Consider the following 24,439-nt stretch of genomic DNA (forward strand, 5'->3'; position numbering starts at 1 on the left):
TCCCAGATGTGCTCAATTGGATTCAGGTCTGGGGAACGGGCGGTCCATAGCATCAATGCCTTCCTCTTGCAGGAACTGCTGACACACTCCAGCCACATGAGGTCTAGCATTGTCTTGCATTAGGAGGAACCCAGGGCCAACCGCACCAGCATATGGTCTCACAAGGGGTCTGAGGATCTCATCTCGGTACCTAATGGCAGTCAGGCTACCTCTGGCGAGCACATGGAGGGCTGTGCGGCCCCCCAAAGAAATGCCACCCCACACCATGACTGACCCATCGCCAAACCGGTCATGCTGGAGGATGTTGCAGGCAGCAGAAAGTTCTCCACGGCGTCTCCAGACTCTGTCACGTCTGTCACATGTGCTCAGTGTGAACCTGCTTTCATCTGTGAAGAGCACAGGGCACCAGTGGCGAATTTGCCAATCTTGGTGTTCTCTGGCAAATGCCAAACGTCCTGCACGGTGTTGGGCTTCTGTGGACGTCGGGCCCTCATACCACCCTCATGGAGTCTGTTTCTGACCGTTTGAGCAGACACATGCACATTTGTGGCCTGCTGGAGGTCATTTTGCAGGGCTCTGGCAGTGCTCCTCCTGCTCCTCCTTGCACAAAGGCGGAGGTAGCGGTCCTGCTGCTGGGTTGTTGCCCTCCTACGGCCTCCTCCACGTCTCCTGGTGTACTGGCCTGTCTCCTGGTAGCGCCTCCATGCTCTGGACACTACGCTGACAGACACAGCAAACCTTCTTGCCACAGCTCGCATTGATGTGCCATCCTGGACGAGCTGCACTACCTGAGCCACTTGTGTGGGTTGTAGACTCATGCTAACACTCATGCTGTGTCTCATGCTACCACTAGAGTGAAAGCACCGCCAGCATGCAAAAGTGACCAAAACATCAGCCAGGAAGCATAGGAACTGAGAAGCGGTCTGTGGTCACCACCTGCAGAACCACTTCTTTATTGGGGGTGTCTTGCTAACTGCCTATAATTTCCACCTGTTGTCTATTCCATTTGCACAACAGCATGTGAAATTTATTGTCAATCACTGTTGCTTCCTAAGTGGACAGTTTGATTTCACAGAAGTGTGATTGACTTGGAGTTACATCGTGTTTAAGTGTTCCCTTAATTTTTTTGAGCAGTGTAGAGGCCCTCAATCTCACACAAATTATCATGGAACCTACCAGGTAGAACCCTAAATCCGTAAACATGGGCACCCTAATAGATATCATCCTGACTAATTTACCCTCTAAATACACCTACGCTGTCTTCAAGCAGGATCTCAGCGATCACTGCCTCATTGCCTGCGTCCGTAATGGGTCAGCGGTCAAACGACCACCCCTCATCACTGTCAAACGCTCCCTAAAACACTTCAGCGAGCAGACCTTTCTAATTGACCCCGCCCGGGTATCCTGGATGGATATTGACCTCATTCCGTCAGTAGAAGATGCCTGGTTGTTCTTTAAAAGTGCTTTCTTCTCCATATTAAATTATCATGCCCCGTTCAAAAAATGCAGAACTAAGAACAGATATAGCCCCTGGATCACCCCAGACTTGACTGCCCTTGCCCAGCACAAAAACATCCTGTGGCGTACTGAATTAGAATCAAACATCCCCCACGATATGCAACTTTTCAGGGAAGTCAGGAACAAATATACACAATCAGTTAGGAAAGCAAAGGCTAGCTTTTTCAAACAGAAATGTGCTTCCTGTAGCACTAACTCCAAAAAGTTTTGGGACACTGTAAAGTCCATGGAGAATAAGAGCACCTCCTCCCAGCTGCCCACTGCACTGAGGCTAGGAAACACTGTCACCACCGATAAATCAACGATAATCGAGAATTTCAATAAGCATTTTTCTACAGCTGGCCATGATTTCCAACTGGCTACCCCTACCCCGGCCACCAGCTCTACAACCTCCACTGCAACTTGCCCATGCCCCCCTCTCCTTCCCCAAATTCAGATAGCTGATGTTCTGAAAGAGCTGCAAAATATGGACCCCTAAAAACCAGCTGGGCTAGACAATCTGGCCCCTTTCTTTCTAAAATTAGCAGCCGAAATTGTAGCAACCCCTGTTACTAGCCTGTTCAACCTCTCTTTCGTATCATCTGAGATCCCCAGAGATTGGAAAGCAGCCGCGGTCATCCCCCTCTTCAAAAGGGGGTGACACTCTATCTAGATCCAAACTGTTACAGACCTACAGTGAGGGAAAAAAGTATTTGATACCCTGCTGATTTTGTACGTTTGCCCACTGACAGAGACATGATATGTCTATAATTTTAATGGTAGGTTTATTTGAACAGTGAGAGACAGAATAACAACAAAAAAATCCAGAAAAACGCATGTAAAAAATGTTGTAAATTGATTTGCATTTTAATGAGGGAAATAAGTATTTGACCCCTCTGCAAAACATGACTTAGTACTTGGTGGCAAATCCCTTGTTGGCAATCACAGAGGTCAGACGTTTCTTGTAGTTGGCCATGCACCAGGTTTGCACACATCTCAGGAGGGATTTTGTTCCACTCCTCTTTGCAGATCTTCTCCAAGTAATTAAGGTTTCGAGGTGCCCTCCACAGATTTTCTATGGGATTAAGGTCTGGAGACTGGCTAGGCCACTCCAGGACCTTAATGTGCTTCTTCTTGAGCCACTCCTTTGTTGCCTTGGCCGTGTGTTTTGGGTCATTGTCATGCTGGAATACCCAACCACGACCCATTTTCAATGCCCTGGCTGTGGGAAGGAGGTTCTCACCCAAGATTTGACGGTACATGGCCCCGTCCATTGTCCCTTTGATGCGGTGAAGTTGTCCTGTCCCCTTAGCAGAAAAACACCCCCAAAGCATAATGTTTCCACCTCCATGTTTGACGGTGGGGAGGGTGTTCTTGGGGTCATAGGCAGCATTCCTCCTCCTCCAAACATGGCGAGTTGAGTTGATGCCAAAGAGCTCGATTTTGGTCTCACCTGACCACAACACTTTCACCCAGTTCTCCTCTGAATCATTCAGATGTTATTTGGCAAACTTCAGACGGCCCTGTATACGTGCTTTCTTGAGCAGGGGGACCTTGCGGGTGCTGCAGGATTTCAGTCCTTCACGGCGTAGTGTGTTACCAATTGTTTTCTTGGTGACTATGGTCCCAGCTGCCTTGAGATCATTGACAAGATCCTCCCGTGTAATTCTTTCCTGACCGTTCTCATGATCATTGCAACATTGCAATTGAGAGTTTGGAATCTGATTGATTAATTGCTTCTGTGGACAGGTGTCTTTTGTACAGGTAACAAACTGAGATTAGGAGCACTCCCTTTAAGAGTGTGCTCCTAATCTCAGCTCGTTACCTGTACAAAAGACACTTGGGAGCCAGAAATCTTTCTGATTGAGAGGGGGTCAAATACTTATTTCCCTCATTAAAATGCAAATCAATTTATAACATTTTTTACATGTGTTTTTCTGGATTATTTTGTTGTTATTCTGTATCTCACTGTTCAAATAAACCTACCATTAAAATTATAGACTGATCATTTCTTTGTCAGTGGGCAAACGTACAAAATCAGCAGGGGATCAAATACTTTTTCCCCCTCACTGTATATCCATCCTGCCCTGCCTTTCGAAAGTATTTGAAAGCCAAGTTAACAAACAGATCACCGACCATTTCGAACTCCACCGTACCTTCTCCGCTATGCAATCTGGTTTCCGAGCTGGTCATGGGTGCACCTCAGCCACACTCAAGGTCCTAAACGATATTATAACCGCGATCGATAAAAGACAGTACTGTGCAACCGTCTTCATCGACCTGGCCAAGGCTTTCGACTCTGTCAACCACCGCATTCTTATTGGCGGACTAAATAGCCTTGGTTTCTCAAATGACTGCCTCGCCTGGTTCACCAACTACTTCTCAGATAGAGTTCAATGTGTCAAATCGGAGGGCCTGTTGTCTGGACCTCTGGCAGTCTCTATGGGGGTGCCACAGGGTTCAAATTCGGGCCGACTCTATTCTCTATGTATATCAATGATTTCGCACTTGCTGCTGGTGACTCTCAGATCCACCTCTACGCAGACGACACCATTTTGTATACATCTGGCCCTTCATTGGACACTGTGTGTTAACAAATCTCCAAACGAGCTTCAATGCCATACAACAGTCCTTCCGTAGCCTCCAACATGCTCTTCAATCGAACGCTGCTTGCACCCACCCGGCTGACTAGAATCACTACTCTCGGCGGGTCTGACTTAGAATATGTGGACAAATACCTAGGGGGTTAGAACGTAAACTCTCCTTCCAGACTCACATTAAGCATCTCCAATCCAAAGTTAAATCTAGAATCGGCTTCCTATTTCGCAACAAAGCCTCCTTCACTCATGCTGCCAAACATGCCCTCGTAAAACTGACTATCCTACCGATCCTTGACTTCGGCGATGTCATTTACAAAATAGCCTCCAACACTACTCAGCAAATTGGATGTAGTCTATCACAGTGCCATCCGTTTTGTCACCAAAGCCCCATTTACTACCCGCCATTGTGACCTGTACGCTCTTGTTGGCTGGCCCTCACTACATATTCGTTGCCAAACCCACTGGCTCCATGTCATCTATAAATCACTTCTAGGCAAATCCCTGTCTTATCTTAGCTCACTGGTCACCATAGCAACACCCACCCGTAGTATGCGCTCCAGCAGGTATATCTCACTGGTCATCCCCAAAGCCAACACCACCTTTGGCCGCCATTCGTTTCAGTTCTCTGCTGCCAATGACTGGAACAAACTGCAAAAATCTCTGAAGCTGGAACACTTATCTCCCTCACTAACTTTAAGCATCAGTTGTCAGAGCAGCTTACCGATCACTGTCCCTGTACACAGCCCATCTGAAATTAGCCCACCCAACTACCTCATCCCCATATTGTTATTTATTTTGCTCATTTGCACCCCAGTATCTCTATTTTCATCTTCTGCACATCTATCACTCCAGTGTTAATACTAAAATTGTAATTATTTTGCACTATGGCCTAGCTATTGCCTTACCTCCATAACGTACTACATTTGCACACACTGTATATAGATTATCTATTGTGTTATTGACTGTATGTTTTGTTTATCCCATGTGTAACTCTAATTAATTAACTCTGTTGTTGTTGTTGTTTTTATCGCACTGCTTTGCTTTATCTTGGCCAGGTCGCAGTTGTAAATGAGAACTTGTTCTCAACTGGCCTACCTGGTTAAATAAAAATGATCTTCCTGTCTGGTCTTGCGCCCCCTCGGGCTCGTGCGGTGGAGGAGATCTTTGTGGGCTATACTCAGCCTTGTCTCAGGATAGTAAGTTGGTGGTCTGTTGATATCCCTCTAGTGGTGTGGGGGCTGTGCTTTGGCAAAGTGGGTGGGGTTATTATATCCTGCCTGGTTGGCCCTGTCCAGGGGTATCGTCGGTCGGACCACAGTGTCCCCCAACCCCACGTTTCCGCCTCCAGCATCTATGCTGCAATAGCCTATGTGCCGGGGGGCTAGGGTCAGTCATATATCTGGTTGACTCTCCTGTCTTATCTGGTGTCATGGGTGAATTTAAGTATGCTCCTAATTCTCTCTCTCCCTCCCCTCCCAGAGGACCTGAGCCCTAGGACCATGCCTCAGGACTACCTGGCCTGATGACTCCTGGCTGTCCACCGTCCATCTGGTCGTGCTGCTGCTACCGTTTCAACTGTTCTGCCTGCGGCTATGGAACCCTGACCTGTTCACCGGACAAACTACCTCGTCCCGGACCTGCTGTTTTCAACTCTCCCTTTCTCTACCGCATCTGCTGTCTCAACCTCGGCTATGAAAAGCCAACTGACATTGACTCGTGAGTTTGCTGACCTGTTGCACCTTCTACAACCATTGCGATTATTATTTGACCCTGTTAGTCATCTATGCACGTTTGAACATCTTGAAGAACAATCTACTCATAGAACAATGTACTCATAGAATCTCCACCCGGCACAGCCAGAAGAAGACTGGCCACCCCACAGAGCCTGGCTCCTCTCTAGATTTCTTCCTAGGTTCCGGTCTTTCTAGGGAGTTTTCGTAGCCACCGTGCTTCTACATCAGCATTGCTTGCAGTTTGGGGTTTTATGCTAGGTTTCAGTATAAGCACTTTGTGACATCTGCTGAATAAATAAATAGGATTGATTGATTCAGTATCTGGTGTGACCACCATTTGCATCATGCAGTGAGACATCTCATTCTCATAGAGTTGATCAGGTTGTTGATTGTGGCCTGTGGAATGTTGTCCCAATCCTCTTCAATGGCTGGGCGAAGTTGGTGGATATATGCGGGAACTGGAACACGCTGCCGTGCACGTCGATCCAGAGCATCTCAAACATGCTCAATGGGTGACATGTCTGGTGACTATGCAGGCCATGGAAGAACGGGGACATTTTCAGCTTCTAGGAATTGTGTACAGATCCTTGCGTCATCCGGCTGTGCATTATTATGCTGAAAGTAATGGCATCAGATGAATGGCACGACAAAGAGCCTCAGGATCTCATCACTATCTCTGTGCATTCAAATTGCCATCGATAAACTGCAATTGTGTTCTTTGTCCGTAGCTTATGCCTGCCTGCCCATACCATAACCCCACCACAACAGGGCACTCTGTTCACAACGTTGACATCAGCAAACCGCTCGACCACACAACCCCATACGTTGCTTTCTGCCATCTGCCTGGTACAGTTGAAACCGGGATTCATTCGTGAAGAGCACACTTTTCCAGCGTGCCAGTGGCCATCGAAGGTGAGCATTTGCCCACTGAAGTCGGTTACAACGCCGAACTGCAGTCAGATCAAGAACCTGGTGAGGATGACGAGCACACAGATGAGCTTCCCTGAACGGTTTCTGACAGTTTGTGCAGAAATTCTTCAGTTGTACAAATCCACAGTTTTATCAGCTTTCCGGCTGGCGGATGTGGAAGTCCTGGGATGCTGTTGTGAGGCCGGTTGGAGGTACTGCCAAATTCTCTAAAATTACGTTGGAGGTGGCTTAAGGTAAAGAAATGTACATTCAATTCTCTGGCAACAGTTCTGGTGGACATTCTTGCAGTCAGCATGCCAATTGCACGCTGCCTCAAAACTTGAGACATCTGTAGCATTGTGTTGTGTGACACAACTGCACATTTTAGAGCAGCCTTTTATTTATTTTATTGAACCTTTATTTAATTAGGCAAGTCAGTTAAGAACAAATTCTTATTTACAATGACGGCCAACACCGGCCATACCCGGACGACCCTGGGCCAATTGTGCGCCACCCTATGGGACTCCCAATCACGGCCGGTTGTGATACAGCTTGGAATCGAACCAGGGGGTCTGTAGTGACGCCTCAAGCACTGAGATGCAGTGCCTTAGACCGCTGCGCCACTCGGGAGTCCACAGCAAAATTTCTGGGATCTTTTATTTCAGCTCACGAAACATGGAACCAACACTTTGCATGTTGTGTTTATATTTTTTGTTAAGTGTAGACGGCAAGCTAAAAAAGGGGGAGAGAGAATTAACTTTCTGTTTCATCTGCTGCTGGCTTGCTAATGTTCACTCAAATACTTATTTCCACATGTAATTGTTTAAATTAGATTTTCATTCTATAAAGATAGTAATTGTGTCAATATGTTGTGAACATTGTAGAAAAATCCTCAGATGTTTTCCATACTAAAAAGTGAAGTGACACTTACAGCTTACCATGTACAGTAGGTTAGAGGCAATATGTTACTTCACTGTGTGAGTCATAGAAATTACGATCTTGCATTCGAGCTTTCCAGCAGTCTTTGTGGTTTTTATATGCAGGGAGCATGAATTGTACAATTGTAAACTAAGAAATAATTTAGCAAATTAGAACCCATGTACAGTATAGGGTACATTATCTGCTACCTGGATTTGAAGAAGAATTGAGTGTCGCCTTATTATTATTCAAAATAGAAACAACTTCAGAAAGCAAGCTAGCATGTGCCGTAGCAAGCACCTAGTCAGATATTAGCTAGCGTTATCTAGCGATAATGGAATCTCCAACAAAGTTGACAAACAAAATTGGTATGTGGCGTATGTCGACTTTGTGGCAAGAACTTAATCTTGAAGAAAGTCAGGAACAATCTATAGGCATCCGCTATAGTTTCACTGGGGACTGTAAAACAGCGGAAGTCGAGTCACAGGCTTTCTTCCTTTTCCCCTGAAAATACCGGATGTTTCTGGTTTCTGCCGAAGCCGCTGAGGATGGCCGCAGATATCCCCCTGACTAAGACTCGCCTTGAGTCTTCTTGGGTATGATGCTACAAGCTTCGCACACCTGTATTTGGGGAGTTTCTCCCATTCTTCTTTGCAGATCCTCACAAGCTCTGTCAGGTTGGATGGGGAGCGTTGCTGCACAGCTATTTTCAGGTCTCTCCAGAGATGTTCGATCGGGTTCAAGGACATTCAGAGACTTGTACCGAAGCCACTCCTGCGTTGTCTTGGCTGTGTGTTTAGGGTCGTTGTCCTGTTGGAAGGTGAATCGCAGCCAAAGGTGCTTCAACAAAGTACTGAGTAAAGGGTCTGAGTACTTATGTAACCTGTTTTTGCTTTGTCATTATTTGGTTTGTCATTATGGGGTATTGTGTGTAGATTGATGAGGGGGAAAAAAACATTTAATCCATTTTAGAATAAGACTGTAACGTAACTGTGGGGACTGTGGGATAGTCTGTACCACCTATTCTTCAAGCTTTTTAAGAACCTCCTTCCAAAAAGGGAGCACCATGGGACATTCCCATTTAGCATTCAAAAAGGTACCTACTTCACCCTTGCATTTCCAGCATACATTATTTTGCAATAAACCCATTTTATGTAATCTAATAGTAGTACCTATGAACAATCTTGTGTGTAAATGTACCCCTTGTATCCCTGGTACACCACCCTACATCGGAAACAACATTTTTCCATACATCCTCCTCAATGTCACAATTAAGATCGCTCTGCTAAATCAACCTTAAATTCTCACAATTTCCATATTGTGCATTTGAGACTCTTTTATAAAACATAAGCAGAGTGTAATATTCCTGGTAACATGAAATATTTTTCTAACAAGTTCTCATCTCTCTGGAGGTTTATACTCATAAGCTCCTTAGTTTTTCCAGAAATGTCGCTTATCTGGTAAATTATATTTCTCCTTCAGGTCCTAATAGGACATACGCATTCCTTTCTCATATAGATCCCCTAGTGTATGCAGGCCTTGTCTAAGCCATACCGCCCAGATAAATGAATGTTTTCCTATGTAAACTGATGGGTTGTGCCATATGGAAGAATATTTTTGTTTATACTGGGAAATTCCAAGCATTTTATGAATCTTAACCCATACCTCTTGGGAATGTTGTAAGATTAGGTTAGCCTCTTCAGTTGGCTGTCTCTGAATATTTTTTTGTGATAAGGCCTCAATAGGCTTAAACGGAGCTGTGATAGACCTCTCAATCTGAGTCCATCCCAAATGGGAATCATAATTGCCCGTGTCTGACCAATTTGGCTACTTCAAATGATATGTTGTATAGTTCTACATTGGGTAACGCTATTCCTCATTTATCCCTTGGATCATATAACTTGTTCACATTTATTCTGGGGTTTTGCCCATCCCAAAGATAATCCTTAATCATTTGATTGTACTGCTTAAATAGTAAGGGAGAAATGGTCACAGGGAGCATCATGGAGATATTATTAAACTGTGGTACCACAACCATGTTAACAGTATTTATTTGGCCCCATAAAGTAAGATTAAGCAACCTCCATTTATCAAGATTATTTTTTCTTTTTTGTAGTAGTGGCATATTAATTTACATGATATTCTGTAGTTAGTTGCTCAGTCTTATACCCAGGTATTTAATCCCAGATGGCACCCATGTTAACTGAAATTAAGTAATTGCAACAGGAGGATATACTTTGGATACAGGCATAGCCTCTGACTTCTGCCAATTAATCTTATAACCAGATATTTGTGAGAACATGTCAATTGTGTTCTCTGGCACCTCCCATCACTCCTTTGATTCCTGAATCAGCTCTGATTGCTGCTGCCAAGGGCTCCAAAAATAGAGTAAAAAGGAGAGGTGAGAGAGGACTACCCTGCTGGGTTCCCCTCAACAAATTAAAAAATGAAGAGATCATACCATTTGTGAGGACTGCTGCTCTTGGATTGGAGTATAATACCTTAACCCACTTGATAAATCCAGGGCCAAAGTCAAACTTTTCAAGGGTATATGTCAAAAAGTCCCCCTCCACCCTATCGAATGCCTTCTCCGCATCTAGGGAAAGGGCTGCCACCTGAGTATCCTCTTTTTGACTCAGCCACAAGAGGTGAAGCAAACGTCTAAGATTGTCTGTGGAGGTTCTACTTTTTACAAATCCCACCTGATCGGTGTGAATAATATGAGGTAAAACCTTCTTCAGCCTCATAGCTAGTATTTTGGAGAGCACCTTACAATCAACTCCGATTAAACTGATAGGGCGAAAACTCCCTGGGTCAGTGGGTCAGTCCCTATACTTCTTGAGAATTAATGAAATTAGTGCCTTATTAAAAGTGTCAGGTAGCTGCTCCAGTTCCAGAGCTTCCGTGTACACCCGTGTTAATATAGGAGCTAATACGTCAATATTCCTCTTATAATACTCAACCAGGAAGCCGTCTAATCCTGGTGACTTTCCAGACTTCATTGAGGTGATGGCTGTTCTTATCCCATATTCTAGTATAGGAGCATCCAAATCCTTTATTTGATCTGGGGACACCCCCAGAAGCTCTATTAAAAAAATAAAAAATAAAAAAAGGCATTCAATTTAGCTGGGTCAAAGTTACATTCAGACTTAGAAAGAGTCAAATAAAAGTCACAAAACACATTGTTAATATATTTTGTACCAGTCAGTACCCTCCCCACTTCCATTTTTGATAGTTGGTATTACAAAACTGGCATCTTTTTGTTTCAATTGTCTAGCCAATAATTTAGAGGGTTTTTTCACCACTTTCTCATTTAATTGAAAACTTCAGATCAAAGACTTGTTTCAATAGTGACTCAGTATTTTTCTTAGATAACTTTTTTTCCAACTCTTTAATTTGAGAGACTAGTTTTTCAACTCTTTCTGTCTTCCCTTTTTTTCTACTGGTGTGTGCTATTATTTTGCCTCTAATATAAGCTTTAGAGGCCTCCCACGCCGTACTAAAGTTATTAGTGGAACGAATGTTTTTTTGGAAAAAAACACGAGGTCTTCATCGAGGGAAAAATGTAATGTTTTGTCTTGGAATAAAGACGTATTCATCCTCCATCTAATGCTTTTCTTAGCCATATCAGCCTCAACTGCTATACATAATTCCACTGTTGCGTGGTCAGTCAAAGCAATAACCCCTATTTTACAATCTATCACTTCTTTAGTCATACTCTTAGAAATTAGGAAGTAATCTATCCTGGAATGAGATTTATATTTATGTGAATAAAATGTATATTCCTTCTCTCTAGGATTGACAAGTCTCCATATATCTACCAGACCCCCTTTTTCTCCCCAATTTCGATCTCCTAACGGGCTTGGGAGGCGAAGGTCGAGTCATGCGTATTCCGAAACATGACCAACCAAACCGCGCTTTTTAACACCCACCCGCTTAACCCGGAAGCCAGCCGCACCAATGTGTCGGAGGAAATAAGTAGCTTTATCAAGGATACCATCTTGAACCTGGTTAAAGTCTCCCGCCACCACTGTATTGCCACCAATGATTTCCCCCATAACCTTATGGGAAAAACCCAGCCTTCACCTTGTTTGGTGCACAAATATTACACATATTAACCTTGTTACCATTTACCAGAGCCTCAACACAATTCATTCTTCCTTCCGCATCCTTATGTTGCTTTAATATGACAAAATTCAACTTTTTATGTACCAAAATTGCAACACCATGTTTTTTGCTTGAAAATGAGCTATGAAATAATTGCCCAACCCAATCCCTTTTCAATTTAGCAGCCTCTGAATCAACCAAATGAGTTTCTTGGATAAAAGCTATATCAGCTTGTTGGGATTTGAGATAACATAAACATTTCTTCCTCTTAACAGGATTCTGTGAACCGTTGATATTCCATGAAATTATCTTTGTATATTTTTTAGACATTTATCAAACTTTGCATATTGGGGGTTAGAATTATATTGAAAATCAATCATTTTCAGTGCTGTCATGCTGTCACATATTACAACAACCTTTGTTGCGCTATAAACACTTGCATGAGCCATGAACCTAACGACACAATACAAAACAGTAACCACCCCACCCCTCTCCCCTTGTTTTCTACATGAAGAGAAAAGCCCTCTCTCACCCTTGTCCCAAGCCACCCCCCCAAATTAAAGGAAAGGGGGAAAACAACATTTTCTATGAAACCATATAAAATCAGATCAATTAAAATAATGTCAAGGTTGTTAGTTACATCTACTTAATTTACCGACATCTTTGCTTAAGGGTAGTTTTGACCAGGTAACTTGAATACAGTCACCGGCTAAACCTCCAGTGACAAAAATAGCATTGTAGCTATACAGTCTGTAATAGCCCAATAGCTAAATACTGTAGCTATTAGTTTCCCGAATTGTCATTTCACAGTGTCTTAGCAATAGTGTCACATAAACACTGTCCCATATAGAACTCAACGGCCAATATAGCTATGCCATCCATGCTCTTATTTCTGGTCCTCTGAATTTTTCTTGAGGAATTCCATCGCCTTGAGATAGTCAAAGCTCTATCTTTCCCCCTTACATGTAAAGCGTAGCACAGCTGGGTAGGCGAGTGTGAAACGTACATCCAACTCATGCAGCCTCTTCCTTGTTGCGGTAAAAAACATTTTATCTGCCAGCTCCTTGGTCATATCGGGAAAGAATGATAGCTTGCAGCCCTTCCAAGTCACCTCTCTCTTATCCCGATACATTCCCTTCGCAGCGGCCAGCACACTCTCTCTCTCACTCTCGATCCCTGAGAAAGCAGATGATCGGTCTAGGCGGCTGATTCTCGCGTGGTATTGGTAATAGGGAACGGTGGACTTCTTGAAGCTCGTATTCGTCCAGATCCACCCCCAGAGCCTCCGAGATAATTTGTCTCACGCAATCCCGCGGCTTGCCATCCTCCAGACCCTCCTTGACCCCTAAAAGTCTTAAATTGAGGCGCCTGTCTCGGTTAGCTGCGTCTTGCACACTTCTTTGGAGATCCTCATACAGTTTGGCGTTCTTCTCGGCTTTCCTAATCAGTCGGTTGTTGTCGTCGTCCAGCGTTGGTATCCAACCCTCTGCCTCATCTAGCCTCTGTAATATGACAGATACATCTTCATGAATATCCATCAGATTGCTTGACCTGAGAAACATCTGATTCAAGAATGGTGCTGACTCTACCCATTTCGTCCATGGACTTCTGTAGGGATGATTGCAAGGCCGACAACGCACTGGGTTCTATGTTCTGCCCTTTCAACGTCATGCTTGCTGAAGTGCTAGCAACAGAGCTAGCCCAGTTAGCCGCTGCGCTAGCGATCGTGCTACGTGTAGAAGCTGAATTCAATGCAGACATTGTTGAAAAACTTTGATAAAACAAATAAACGTAACTTTCCCTTCAAAAACATTTATACTAAATTGGCTATTCTATCAGACTGAGGAAATTGGGAGGGTTTTTATCGGGAGGCTCCTTTCAGACAAACACCTTGCTTCGCAGCATCACATGACTCCCCTTGTGTTACTATTTTTTAAACTCTGCATCATTGGGAAGGGCTCGTAAGCAAGCATTTCACGGTAAAGTATACACCTTTTGTATTTGGCGCATGCGACAAATACAATTTGATTTTATGTCTATTTCTATGGGCACAAGCACTGTCCATGACGAACTGTTCATACCCCTCTTGTTGGCAGAGACAACACTTAGCAGGTTTAAAGATCGTTTCCTGAAATTCTATACATTTTGCCATGGGCTGGAGAGAAATTTGCAGTTTTAAAGCTAATTTCCTGCAATTCTTCACATTTTGCCAATGGGCTAAAAAACCTAGCTAAAAATAATTAGCTGGCTAATGATATGGACAAGTTATAAATAGCTCTAAGGTCGGCAATGACTGACATGAGGAAAACTGCTGATGCACTTCCCAATTTAGAAATTGCAGCTTGCGCATTCAACTATTACATCTTTCAAGAGTTCCTTGGGCCTGACAGTTCCTTGGGAAATACTGCTCTACTGTATCGACTTTGTGCCACATCCCTAATGATCAGTGTCTAGGAGCAACATAACCCTTCTCCTTACCTTGCAATCTCTGGAGGGAATGGACTTGGACTGGTTTCTGCGCATGTAGTCATCTATGCTTTTCTGGTACTTTCTGGAGATGAGGGCTCCGTCCTCCCAGCTGCACTCAGAATACGGCAGGCCCTGCCATTTGCACAGGTAGTCCGGGAAACCTGCCGCCGACTTCTGATTCGAATGCCCTGGGTGAGATCAAATCAAAATACATGTTAAAAAAGTGCAATTCCCAATCAAAACAAAATGTTTTGACGATACTTTAAGAATGTTGTTTATAGAACGACCACAATATTTTAACTTTGCATGTAGTAGTGATCTGCTCTATACATCTCAATTCTACGTCCGAGTCACAAACTGTTTACAACGGAAGGAATGCTTAGCAGTAGGACATCTCACCAATTATCCTCTCCACCAGCTGATATTGTGAGTGCAAATCATCCATGAGCTCCTGTTGACAGTTGAAGTACTCCACATCCTCTGGTGAAGAACATTGAATCCTGAGGAGAAGAACAAAATATGGTGAGAAACCATACAGTGAGGGAAAAAAGTATTTGATCCCCTGCTGATTTTGTACGTTTGCCCACTGACAAAGAAATGAGCAGTCTATAATTTTAATGGTAGGTTTATATGAACAGTGAGAGACAGAATAACAACAAAGAAATCCAGAAAAACGCATGTCAAAAATATTATTAAATCGATTTGCATTTTAATTAGGGAAATAAGTATTTGACCCCTCTGCAAAACATGACTTAGTACTTGGTGGCAAAACCCTTGTTGGCAATCACAGAGGTCAGACGTTTCTTGTAGTTGGCCAACAGGTTTGCACACATCCCAGGAGGGATTTTGTCCCACTCCTCTTTGCAGATCTTCTCCAAGTCATTAAGGTTTTGAGGCTGACGTTTGGCAACTCGAACCTTCAGCTCCCTCCACAGATTTTCTATGGGATTAAGGTCTGGAGATTGGCTAGGCCACTCCAGGACCTTAATGTGCTTCTTCTTGAGCTACTACGTTGTTGCCTTGGCCGTGTGTTTTGGGTCATTGACATGCTGGAATACCCATCCACGACCCATTTTTCAATGCCCTGGCTGAGGGAAGGAGGTTCTCACCCAAGATTTGACGGTACATGGCCCCGTCCATCGTCCCTTTGATGCGGTGAAGTTGTCCTGTCCCCTTAGCAGAAAAACACCCCCAAAGCATAATGTTTCCACCTCCATGTTTGACGCTGGGGATGGTGTTCTTGGGGGCATAGGCAGCATTCCTCCTCCTCCAAACACGGCGAGTTGAGTTGATGCCAAAGAGCTCCATTTTGGTCTCATCTGACCACAACTTCACCCAGTTCTCCTCTGAATCATTCAGATGTTCATTGGCAAACTTCAGACGGCCCTGTATATGTGCATTCTTGAGAAAGGGGGACCTTGCGGCCGCTGCAGGATTTCAGTCCTTCACGGCGTAGTGTTTTACCAATTGTTTTCTTGGTGACTATGGTCCCAGCTGCCTTGAGATCATTGACAAGATCCTCCCGTGTAGTTCTGGGCTGATTCCTCACCGTTCTCATGATCATTGCAACTCCACGAGGTGAGATCTTGCATGGAGCCCCGGGCCGAGGGAGATTGACAGTTCTTTTGTGTTTCTTCCATTTGTCACCTTCTCACCAAGCTGCTTGACGATGGTCTTGTAGCCCATTCCAGCCTTGTGTAGGTCTACAATCTTGTCCCTGACATCCTTGGAGAGCTCTTTGGTCTTGGCCATGGTGGAGAGTTTGGAATCTGATTGATTGATTGCTTCTGTAGACAGGTGTCTTATACAGGTAAAAAACTGAGATTAGGAGCACTCCCTTTAAGAGTGTGCTCCTAATCTCAGCTCGTTACCTGTATAAAAGACACCTGGGAGCCAGAAATCTTTCTGATTGAGAGGGGGTCAAATACTTATTTCCCTCATTAAAATACAAATCAATGTATAACATTTTTGACATGCGTTTTTCTGGATTTTTTTGTTCTTTATTCTCTCACTGTTCAAATAAACCTACCATTAAAATTAGACTGATCATTTCTTTGTCAGTTGGCAAACATACAAAATCAGCAGGGGATCAAATACTTTGTTCCCTCACTGTACCTAGTCAAACTCTTATCCCAAAAACACAAAAATGCCTCTTTCACCAATAGCCAAGGCCACCTCACCATCGGACAGTTGACTTCTGATGTTTTTACCTTTTTCATTATTGATTTTCTTTTTTCGTGACTGTGAATACGCTGATGATTGACAAACCAATTAAGCATTTCTTATCTTACCATTTCCGCTTGTCCAATTCCCTCTTCTTGAAGTTATCCAGTTTCTTCATGCCCTTGACGTTCTGCAGCTTGAGCGTCTCCTCCGTCTCCCAGGTGTTGTGGATGTGGGACCAGCCTTTCCACTTTATCAGGTACTGCTGGTCACCCGCCTCCTTGCTGACATTGAAGTTGGCGTTGGGGTCTCCGTCTGCCTCCACTGCGTACACTGTGGTGGTGCCTCCCGTTGCTTTGGGGGGAAAATAATGAGTGTGAGTACAAGTATGGGAGCGGGTAGGGTTCGAATGATACATTCACTGCAATTCACACCTACAGTGGGGAGAACACGTATTTGATACACTGCCGATTTTGCAGGTTTTCCTACTTACAAAGCATGTAGGGGTCTGTAATTTTTATCATAGGTACACTTCAACTGTGAGAGACAGAATCTAAAACAAAAATCCAGAAAATCACATTGTATGATATTTAAGTAATTCATTTGCATTGTATTGCATGACATTTGATACATCAGAAAAGCAGAACTTAATATTTGGTACAGAACCCTTTGTTTGCAATTACAGAGATCATACGTTTCCTGTAGGTCTTGACCAGGTTTGCACACACTGCAGCAGGGATTTTGGCCCACTCCTCCATACAGACCTTCTCCAGATCCTTCAGATTTCGGGGCTGTCGCTGGGCAATACAGACTCTCAGCTCCCTCCAAAGATTTTCTATTGGGTTCAGGTCTGGAGACTGGCTAGGCCACTCCAGGACCTTGAAACGCTTCTTACGGAGCCACTCCTTAGTTGCCCTGGCTGTGTGTTTCGGGTCGTTGTCATGCTGGAAGACCCAACCATGACCCATCTTCAATGCTCTTACTGAGGGAAGGAGGTTGTTGGTCAAGATCTCGCGATACATGGCCCCATCCATCCTCCCCTCAATACGGTGCAGTCGTCCTGTCCCATTTGCAGAAAAGCATCCCCAAAGAATGATGTTTCCACCTCCATGCTTCACGGTTGGTATGGTGTTCTTGGGGTTGTACTCATCCTTCTTCTTCCACAAACAAGGCAAGTGGAGTTTAGACTAAAAAGCTCTATTTTTGTCTCATCAGACCACATGACCTTCTCCCATTCCTCCTCTGGATCATCCAGATGGTCATTGGCAAACTTCAGACGGGCCTAGACATGCACTGGCTTGAGCAGGGGGATCTTGCGTGCGCTGCAGGATTTTAATCCATGACGGCGTAGTGTGTTACTAATGGTTTTCTTTGAGACTGTGGTCCCAGCTCTCTTCAGGTCATTGACCAGGTCCTGTCGTGTAGTTCTGGGCTGATCCCTCACCTTCCTCATGATCATTGATGCCCCACGAGGTGAGATCTTGCATGGAGCCCCAGACCGAGGGTGATTGACCGTCATCTTGAAGTTCTTCCATTTTCTAATAATTGCGCCAACAGTTGTTGCCTTCTCACCAAGTTGCTTGCCTATTGTCCTGTAGCCCATCCCAGCCTTGTGCAGGTCTACAATTTTATCCCTGATGTCCTTACACAGCTCTCTGGTCTTGGCCATTGTGGAGAGGTTGGAGTCTGTTTGATTGAGTGTGTGGACAGGTGTCTTTTATACAGGTAACGAGTTCAAACAGGTGCAGTCAATACAGGTAATGAGTGGAGAACAGGAGGGCTTCTTAAAGAAAAACTAACAGGTCTGTGAGAGCCGGAATTCTTACTGGTTGGTAGGTGATCAAATACTTATGTCATGCAATAAAATGCTAATTAATTACTTAAAAATCGTACAATGTGTTTTTCTGGATTTCTGTTTTAGATTCCGTCTCTCACAGTTGAAGTGTAGCTATGATAAAAATTGCAGACATGCAGACACTCTACATGCTTTGTAAGTAAGAAAACCTGCAAAATCGGCAGTGTATCAAATACTTGTTCTCCCCACTGTATGTGCCCACGTTAATCTTTGCATGGTTATGGGGGGGGGTGCCCTGACTTGTTATGGAGTGCATGGGCATATCATCAAAATAACAGTTTATATTCATATATTTTTTTGAGGTGACCATGATTTGTTATGGCAGTGCCTGGCCTCGCCAACACCCCTGTAATTTGAACCCGGGTTCCACAATACATAGCTTTGCCCCTTACCTCCTCTCCTCCCTAGCCGCGTCTCCATCACTCGCTCCAGGGTCTCAAACTCATTCTCATCCGGCGGGGGTACGTCCTCCCCGCACACCTCCACCAGGTCGTCTGAGTCTGTCTTCGCATCGTCGTCCTCCTTGTAGCTGACGTTCTGCGTGGCCTGGCGCCTGGGCCCCTGGTTCGATGACGATTTCTTGCCGTCGTCCGATGACGAGCCCGCCGAGGGCTTTTTCCTCTGCACGTTGCTCTTCTTCTCGTTTCTGGTGTTTGCCCTGAAGGGAGAGAGTGGACGGACGCATGACTTCTGGGCGATTGCTTTGAGAATATTAGAGTTGCACAGTACCAGACAGTGGTGCTCCAACATATGGACCCAACATTTGTGTGTTATTGGATGCTAGCATGCTAGTTAGCTATGGCGTCATAGTTAGGCATCGTGGGCTGTTGTGGGTAGTTACTGTAGGTTAGCATTGTTTTTCGGCGGTGCCGGGTCTAGCACGAAGCTAGCTAGCTAGCCGTTCTTCAAACAAAGTCAACACAGTGGCCATTGCTAGCTAGCCAACACGACCAGCTAACTGTACTGTAGTAGCTAAATACAATATACTTATGCTAGCTAGCCAACATTTAATTATTGCTGCGTTATGAAAGGAACTAGACACGGACACGAATGATCTGTTTAGTGTGTTAACACACTATTGGTAGTCTGTTGTAACCAAGTATTGGTGCTAAACTGTGTGTTATTGGATGCTAGCATGCTAGTTAGCTATGGTGTCATAGTTAGGCATCGTGGGCTGTTGTGGGTAGTTACTGTAGGTTGGCATTGTCTTCGGTGTAGCACGAAGCTAGCTAGCTAGCCGTTTTTCGAACAGAGTCAACACAGTAGCCATTGTGTGCTGTACTGTGGCAGCTAAATACAATACATTTGTGCTAAGCTAGCCAACGTTTAATTATTGCTGCGTTATGAAAGGAACTAGACACGGACACGAATTATCTGCTTAGTGTGTTAATACACTATTGGTGGTTTGTTGTGACCAAGTGTTGGTGCTAAACTGTGTGTTATTGGATGATAGCATGCTAGTTAGCTATGGTGTCATAGTTAGCTAGCTGAATAAAGTGGGTTGAGTCTACTCCTTTAAACATTGAACCGCTGTGGTTCACAACAATTCTGATTTCTAAAGGTGGAAGTTGGGAGAGTTTTTGTTCGGGTGGTTCAGTGAAACAATTATAGTTTCTGAGGTGGAAGTTTTGGTGAGGGAGGCCCTGCTCTCTCCTCTTCCAGATGTTTAGTTCATTTCATTCCGATCTCCTCTGCATTATTGTAGCCATTTGCTACAGCCTGTCAACTATGCCTCTGCCTATCCCTGTTCTCTCCTCTCTGCACAGGCTACACAAACGCCTCACACCGCGTGGCTGCTGCCTCTCTAACCTGGTGGTCCCTGCACGCACCCCACACCTGGAGTTCCAGGTCTCAGGCAGCCTCTGGAACTGCCGTTCTGCTGCCAACAAAGCTGACTTCATCCCAGCCTATGCTAACCTCCAGTCCCTCGACTTCCTGGGGCTGACGGAAACATGGATTACCACTGAAAACACTGCTACTCCTACTGCTCTCTCCTCGTCTGACCATGTGTTCTCGCATACCCCGAGAGCATCTGGTCAGAGGGGTGGTGGCACAGGAATCCTCATCTCTCCCAAGTGGACATTCTCAATTTTTCCCCTAACCCACCTGTCTATCTCCTCATTTGAATTCCATGCTGTCACAGTCACTAGCCCATTTAAGCTTAATATCCTTGTCATCTATCGCCCTCCAGATTCCCTTGGAGAGTTCATCAATGAGCTTGACGCCTTGATAAGTTCCTTTCCTGAGGATGGCTCACCCCTCACAGTTTTGGGGGATTTCAACCTCCCTATGTCCACATTTGACTCATTTCTCTCTGCCTCCTTCTTTCCACTCCTCTCCTCTTTTGACCTCACCCTCTCACCGTCCCCCCTACTCACAAGGCAGGCAATACGCTTGACCTCATCTTTACTAGATGCTGCTCTTCTACTAATCTCACTGCAACTCCCCTCCATGTCTCCGACCACTACTTTGTTTCCTTTTCTCTCTCGCTCTCCTCCAACACTACTCACTCTGCCCCTACACAGATGGTAATGCGCCGCCGCAACCTTCGCTCTCTCTCTCCCACTACTCTCTCCTCTTCCATCCTATCATCTCTTCCCTCTGCTCAATCCTTCTCCCTCCAATCTCCTGATTCTGCCTCCTCAACCCTCCTCTCCTCCCTTTCTGCATCCTTTGACTCTCTGTGTCCCCTATCCTCCCGGCCGGCTCGGTCCTCCCCTCCAGCTCTGTGGCTTGATGACTCATTGCGAGCTCACAGAACAGAGCTCCGGGCAGCGGAGCGGAAATGGAAGAAAACTAAACTCCCTGCCGACTTTTCACTCCCTCCTCTCTACATTTTCTTCATCTGTTTCTGCTGCTAAGGCCACTTTCTACCACTCTAAATTCCAAGCATCTGCCTCTAACCCTAGGAAGCTCTTTGCCACATTTTCCTCCCTCCTGAATCCTCCCCCCCTCCTCTCTCTCTGTGGATGACTTCGTCAACCACTTTGAAAAGAAGGTTGACGACATCCGATCCTCGTTTGTTAAGTCTAATGACACTGCTGGTCCTACTCACACTGCCCTACCCTATGCTTTGACTTCTTTCTCCCCTCTCTCTCCAGATAAAATCCTGCGACTTGTGACTGCAGGCCGCCCAACAACCTGCCCGCTTGACCCCATCCCCTCCTCTCTTCTCCAGACCATCTCCGGTGACCTTCTCCCCTACCTCACCTCGCTGATCAACTCATCCTTGACCGCTGGCCATGTCCCTTCCGTCTTCAAGAGAGCGAGAGTTGCTCCCCTTCTCAAAAAAACCAACACTCGATCCCACTGATGTCAACAACTACAGACCAGTATCCCTTCTTTCTTTTCTTTCCAAAACTATTGAGCGTGCCGTCTTTAGCCAACTCTCTTGCTATCTCTCTCAGAATGACCTTCTTGATCCAAACCAGTCAGGTTTCAGGACTGGTCATTCAACTGAGACTGCTCTTCTCTGTGTCACGGAGGCTCTCCGCACTGCTAAAGCTAACTCTCTCTCCTCTGCTCTTGTCCTTCTAGACCTGTCTGCTGCCTTTGATACTGTGAACCATCAGATCCTCCTCTCCACCCTCTCCGAGCTGGGCATCTCCGGCGCGGCTCACTCCTGGATTGCGTCCTACCTGACCGGTCGCTCCTACCAAGTGGCGTGGCGAGAAGCTGTCTCCGCACCACGTGCTCTCACCACTGGTGTCCCCCAGGGCTCAGTTCTAGGCCCTCTCCTTTTCTCCCTATACACCAAGTCACTTGGCTCTGTCATATCCTCACATGGCCTCTCCTATCATTGCTACGCTGACGATACACAACTAATCTTCTCCTTTCCCCCTTCTGATAACCAGGTGGCGAATCGCATCTCTGCATGTCTGGCAGACATATCAGTATGGATGACGGATCACCACCTCAAGCTGAACCCTGGCAAGACGGAGCTGCTCTTCCTCCCGGGGAAGGACTGCCCGTTCCATGATCTCGCCATCACGGTTGACAACTCCGTTGTGTCCTCCTCCCAGAGTGCGAAGAGCCTTGGCGTGACCCTGGACAACACCCTGTCGTTCTCCGCTAACATCAAGGCGGTGACCCGCTCCTGCAGGTTCATGCTCTACAACATTCGGAGAGTACGACCCTGCCTTACACAGGAAGCGGCACAGGTCCTAATCCAGGCACTTGTCATCTCCCGTCTGGATTACTGCAACTCGCTGTTGGCTGGCCTCCCTGCCTGTGCCATTAAACCCCTACAACTCATCCAGAACGCCGCAGCCCGTCTGGTGTTCAACTTTCCCAAGTTCTCTCACGTCACCCCCCTCCTCCGCACACTCCACTGGCTTCCAGTTGAAGCTCGCATCCGTTACAAGACCATGGTGCTTGCCTATGGAGCAGTGAGGGGAACGGCACCTCTGTACCTTCGGGCTCTGATCAGTCCCTACACCCAAACGAGGGCATTGCGTTCATCCACCTCTGGCCTGCTGGCTCCCCTTCCTCTGCAGAAGCATAGTTCCCGCTCAGCCCAGTCAAAACTGTTCGCTGCTCTGGCACCCCAATGGTGGAACAAGCTCCCTCACGACGCCAGGACAGCGGAGTCACTCACCACCTTCCGGAGACATTTGAAACCCCACCTCTTTAAGGAATACCTGGGATAGGATAAAGTAATCCTTCTACCCCCCCAAAAAAAAATGTAAAGTGGTTATCCCACTGGCTATAGGGTGAATGCACCAATTTGTGAGTCGCTCTGGATAAGAGCGTCTGCTAAATGACGTAAATGTGCCCTTGAGCAAGGCACTTAACCCTAATTGCTCCTGTAAGTCGCTCTGGATAAGAGCGTCTGCTAAATGACTAAAATGTAAATGTAAAATGTTAATTTGATAATGCATTGCAATCCGTCAGGGTTCTGGCCAATGGCTGAGAGAGTGTAAACTCTCGTCTCCCATTAGAAAAGGTCATTTTGATTTTTAGTGTCAGTGTGCATTGAGAGTCTAATTGATAAATTGTTGCTGAGCATCCATTCTAAAAGGATTGGTTTGCATACAGAACTGATACTAGTGCTAAATCAAACTGATCCAAGACAACAATGGACCTAATAGGTATGAGGCGATAAAGGAACTTAAATTGAAAATGGACTATTTCCACATTGAAAGGGTGAAAAGGAGAAGTCTTAATGTGATGATAGAAATAGTCATTATTGTATTGGCATGAAACAGCTTTCAAAGGAAAAACCAAACACTTACTTGGTTGGAGGCTTTCTACTTTTGACTTTGTGACTGGGGTCGTAATTGTCGGACTCTTCGCTGCGCGCCTGTTCCTGTGCTGACGAGTCAGAGCCGGAACCACTCACGGACCCTGATCCAGACCTGGAGGACGATCCAGAACCTGATCTAAAGATGGATGGAGAGAAGCATTATACCAATGAACAGTCAGTCTACAGCGCGATTGATTTTACCACTGAATTATGTCGGGGAGCACAACTAACTTTCTTCTCTTTCCACCTGATGAGTCATCTGAATTGTCACTGCTGGACGAATCCTGAAAAACAATGGAAAAATGATTATAAAACACACAAAAAAGTCCCAAATAACAAATACTGTGCTGGCCTACCTAGGTGAAATATTGTGCGTTATATCCTATACTAGCACAAAATAATGAGTTTCCCAATCAATGAAAACCGTCAAATGAAAGAATGCCCGAGAAAAATTACTACCACCAAACACCAAGCTATAAAACTGAGCGACATTTCATTTCAACTTTTAGATGAAAAATCTCCGTTTTTTTACAGAGTTTGAGCCAAATAAGAATACACCTTTGCCAATGAACAGTGATGTACAGTGCCTTGCAAAAGTATTCATCCCCCTTGGCATTAGTCCTATTTTGTTGCATTAAAACCTGTAATTTAAATGGATTTTTATTTGGATTTCATGTAATGGACATACACAAAATAGTCCAAATTGGTGAAGTGAAATTAAAAAAATATTTAATATAAAAAAATATTTATTTCTAAAAAATAAATAACGGAAAAGTGGTGCGCGCATATGTATTCACCCTCTTTGCTTTGAAGCCCCTAAATAAGATCTGGTGCAACCAATTACCTTCAGAAGTCACATAATTAGTTAAATAAAGTCCACCTGTGTGCAATCTAAGTGTCACATGATCTGTCACATGATCTCAGTATATATAAACACCTGTTC

The 24,439-nt window shown here is 45.0% G+C and overlaps 1 protein-coding gene across 2 annotated transcripts in view; it reads right to left on the reverse strand.

Moving 5' to 3' along the window:
* Nucleotides 1–24,439, reverse strand: part of LOC121541392 (chromodomain-helicase-DNA-binding protein 1) — a 125,774-nt gene that overhangs the window by 62,807 nt on the left and 38,528 nt on the right. For both annotated transcript variants that reach the window (XM_041850367.2, XM_041850366.2), the window contains 6 exons: nucleotides 23,728–23,780; nucleotides 23,486–23,632; nucleotides 18,644–18,909; nucleotides 16,525–16,750; nucleotides 14,633–14,733; nucleotides 14,243–14,421 (listed from right to left, as the gene is read on the reverse strand). In XM_041850367.2, coding sequence (XP_041706301.1) covers nucleotides 14,243–14,421; nucleotides 14,633–14,733; nucleotides 16,525–16,750; nucleotides 18,644–18,909; nucleotides 23,486–23,632; nucleotides 23,728–23,780 — 972 coding nt within the window. The remainder of the gene's footprint in view (nucleotides 1–14,242; nucleotides 14,422–14,632; nucleotides 14,734–16,524; nucleotides 16,751–18,643; nucleotides 18,910–23,485; nucleotides 23,633–23,727; nucleotides 23,781–24,439) is intronic.

Source organism: Coregonus clupeaformis, chromosome 27 (assembly GCF_020615455.1).
Source record: "Coregonus clupeaformis isolate EN_2021a chromosome 27, ASM2061545v1, whole genome shotgun sequence".
NCBI classification, from domain to species: domain Eukaryota; kingdom Metazoa; phylum Chordata; class Actinopteri; order Salmoniformes; family Salmonidae; genus Coregonus; species Coregonus clupeaformis.